The sequence below is a fragment of the Sinocyclocheilus grahami genome, unplaced genomic scaffold (assembly GCF_001515645.1).
Source record: "Sinocyclocheilus grahami isolate Dianchi unplaced genomic scaffold, SAMN03320097.WGS_v1.1 scaffold924.1, whole genome shotgun sequence".
Classification (NCBI taxonomy): Eukaryota; Metazoa; Chordata; class Actinopteri; order Cypriniformes; family Cyprinidae; genus Sinocyclocheilus; species Sinocyclocheilus grahami.
In genome coordinates this window covers 474,483-475,149 of record NW_015506103.1, presented here as the reverse complement: position 1 = coordinate 475,149, position 667 = coordinate 474,483, and the positions used below count along the sequence as shown (strand labels likewise).

Genomic DNA, 667 nt, shown 5'->3' with positions numbered 1-667 from the left:
CTGAAGGGTTACTAGGAAGCTACAGGCAGGTGAGTTTTAATTAGTTCGCCACCCCTGATATATAACATCATCAAACATTGATCACATTCAAAAAATAAAAATAAAAAGTATTAAAAAAATCTCTCGTCAAAAACACTTATTTAATCAAAAAATGACTAGACAAATGAAAGACACAAACATCAGGTTTATTTTTTTCTTTTATTTCTTCAGTGTCGTCTAGTATGAGACAGTAAAGTGAAGACATCAGTGAACGTCTTGCATGGATAAATGCTGCTTTGACAGAAAGTACATTAATAATATAATTAATAAATGATAATTACAGTAATAAAACAGTCTGCGTTGGTGTTGTTAGGAACAGAAACAGAACGAATGCACAGAAGGAGACGCCTGTGTCTCTGGTGAAGGTCCGAAGCTCTTCCTTCGTCTGGATGAACCATTAAAACCACATTTACACTTTCCATCGAGTTTGAGTGAAACGAAACGCGTTTGAGGGGAAGCAGTTCATGGCTCGAACATCCGTCTGTCCCTCAACAGAAAACAGCAAATGAACCCAGACAAAGAGAGACGGGAGTCTCCGATTCTACAGGACGAACTTGCCGAGGAAGAACCCGATGAAGATGGCTGCGATGACGACGAGCAGCGAGGGAAGCGATCCGGCCTTCGACTC

The 667-nt window shown here is 40.2% G+C and overlaps 1 protein-coding gene across 1 annotated transcript in view; it reads right to left on the bottom strand.

The window, feature by feature from the left end:
- Positions 1–188: 188 nt before the first annotated feature.
- LOC107564339 (vesicle-associated membrane protein-associated protein A-like) overlaps positions 189–667 on the bottom strand; it is an 8,080-nt gene continuing 7,601 nt past the window's right edge. The window contains exon 4 of the mRNA XM_016249392.1: positions 189–664. Coding sequence (XP_016104878.1) covers positions 581–664 — 84 coding nt within the window. The 3' untranslated portion in view covers positions 189–580. The remainder of the gene's footprint in view (positions 665–667) is intronic.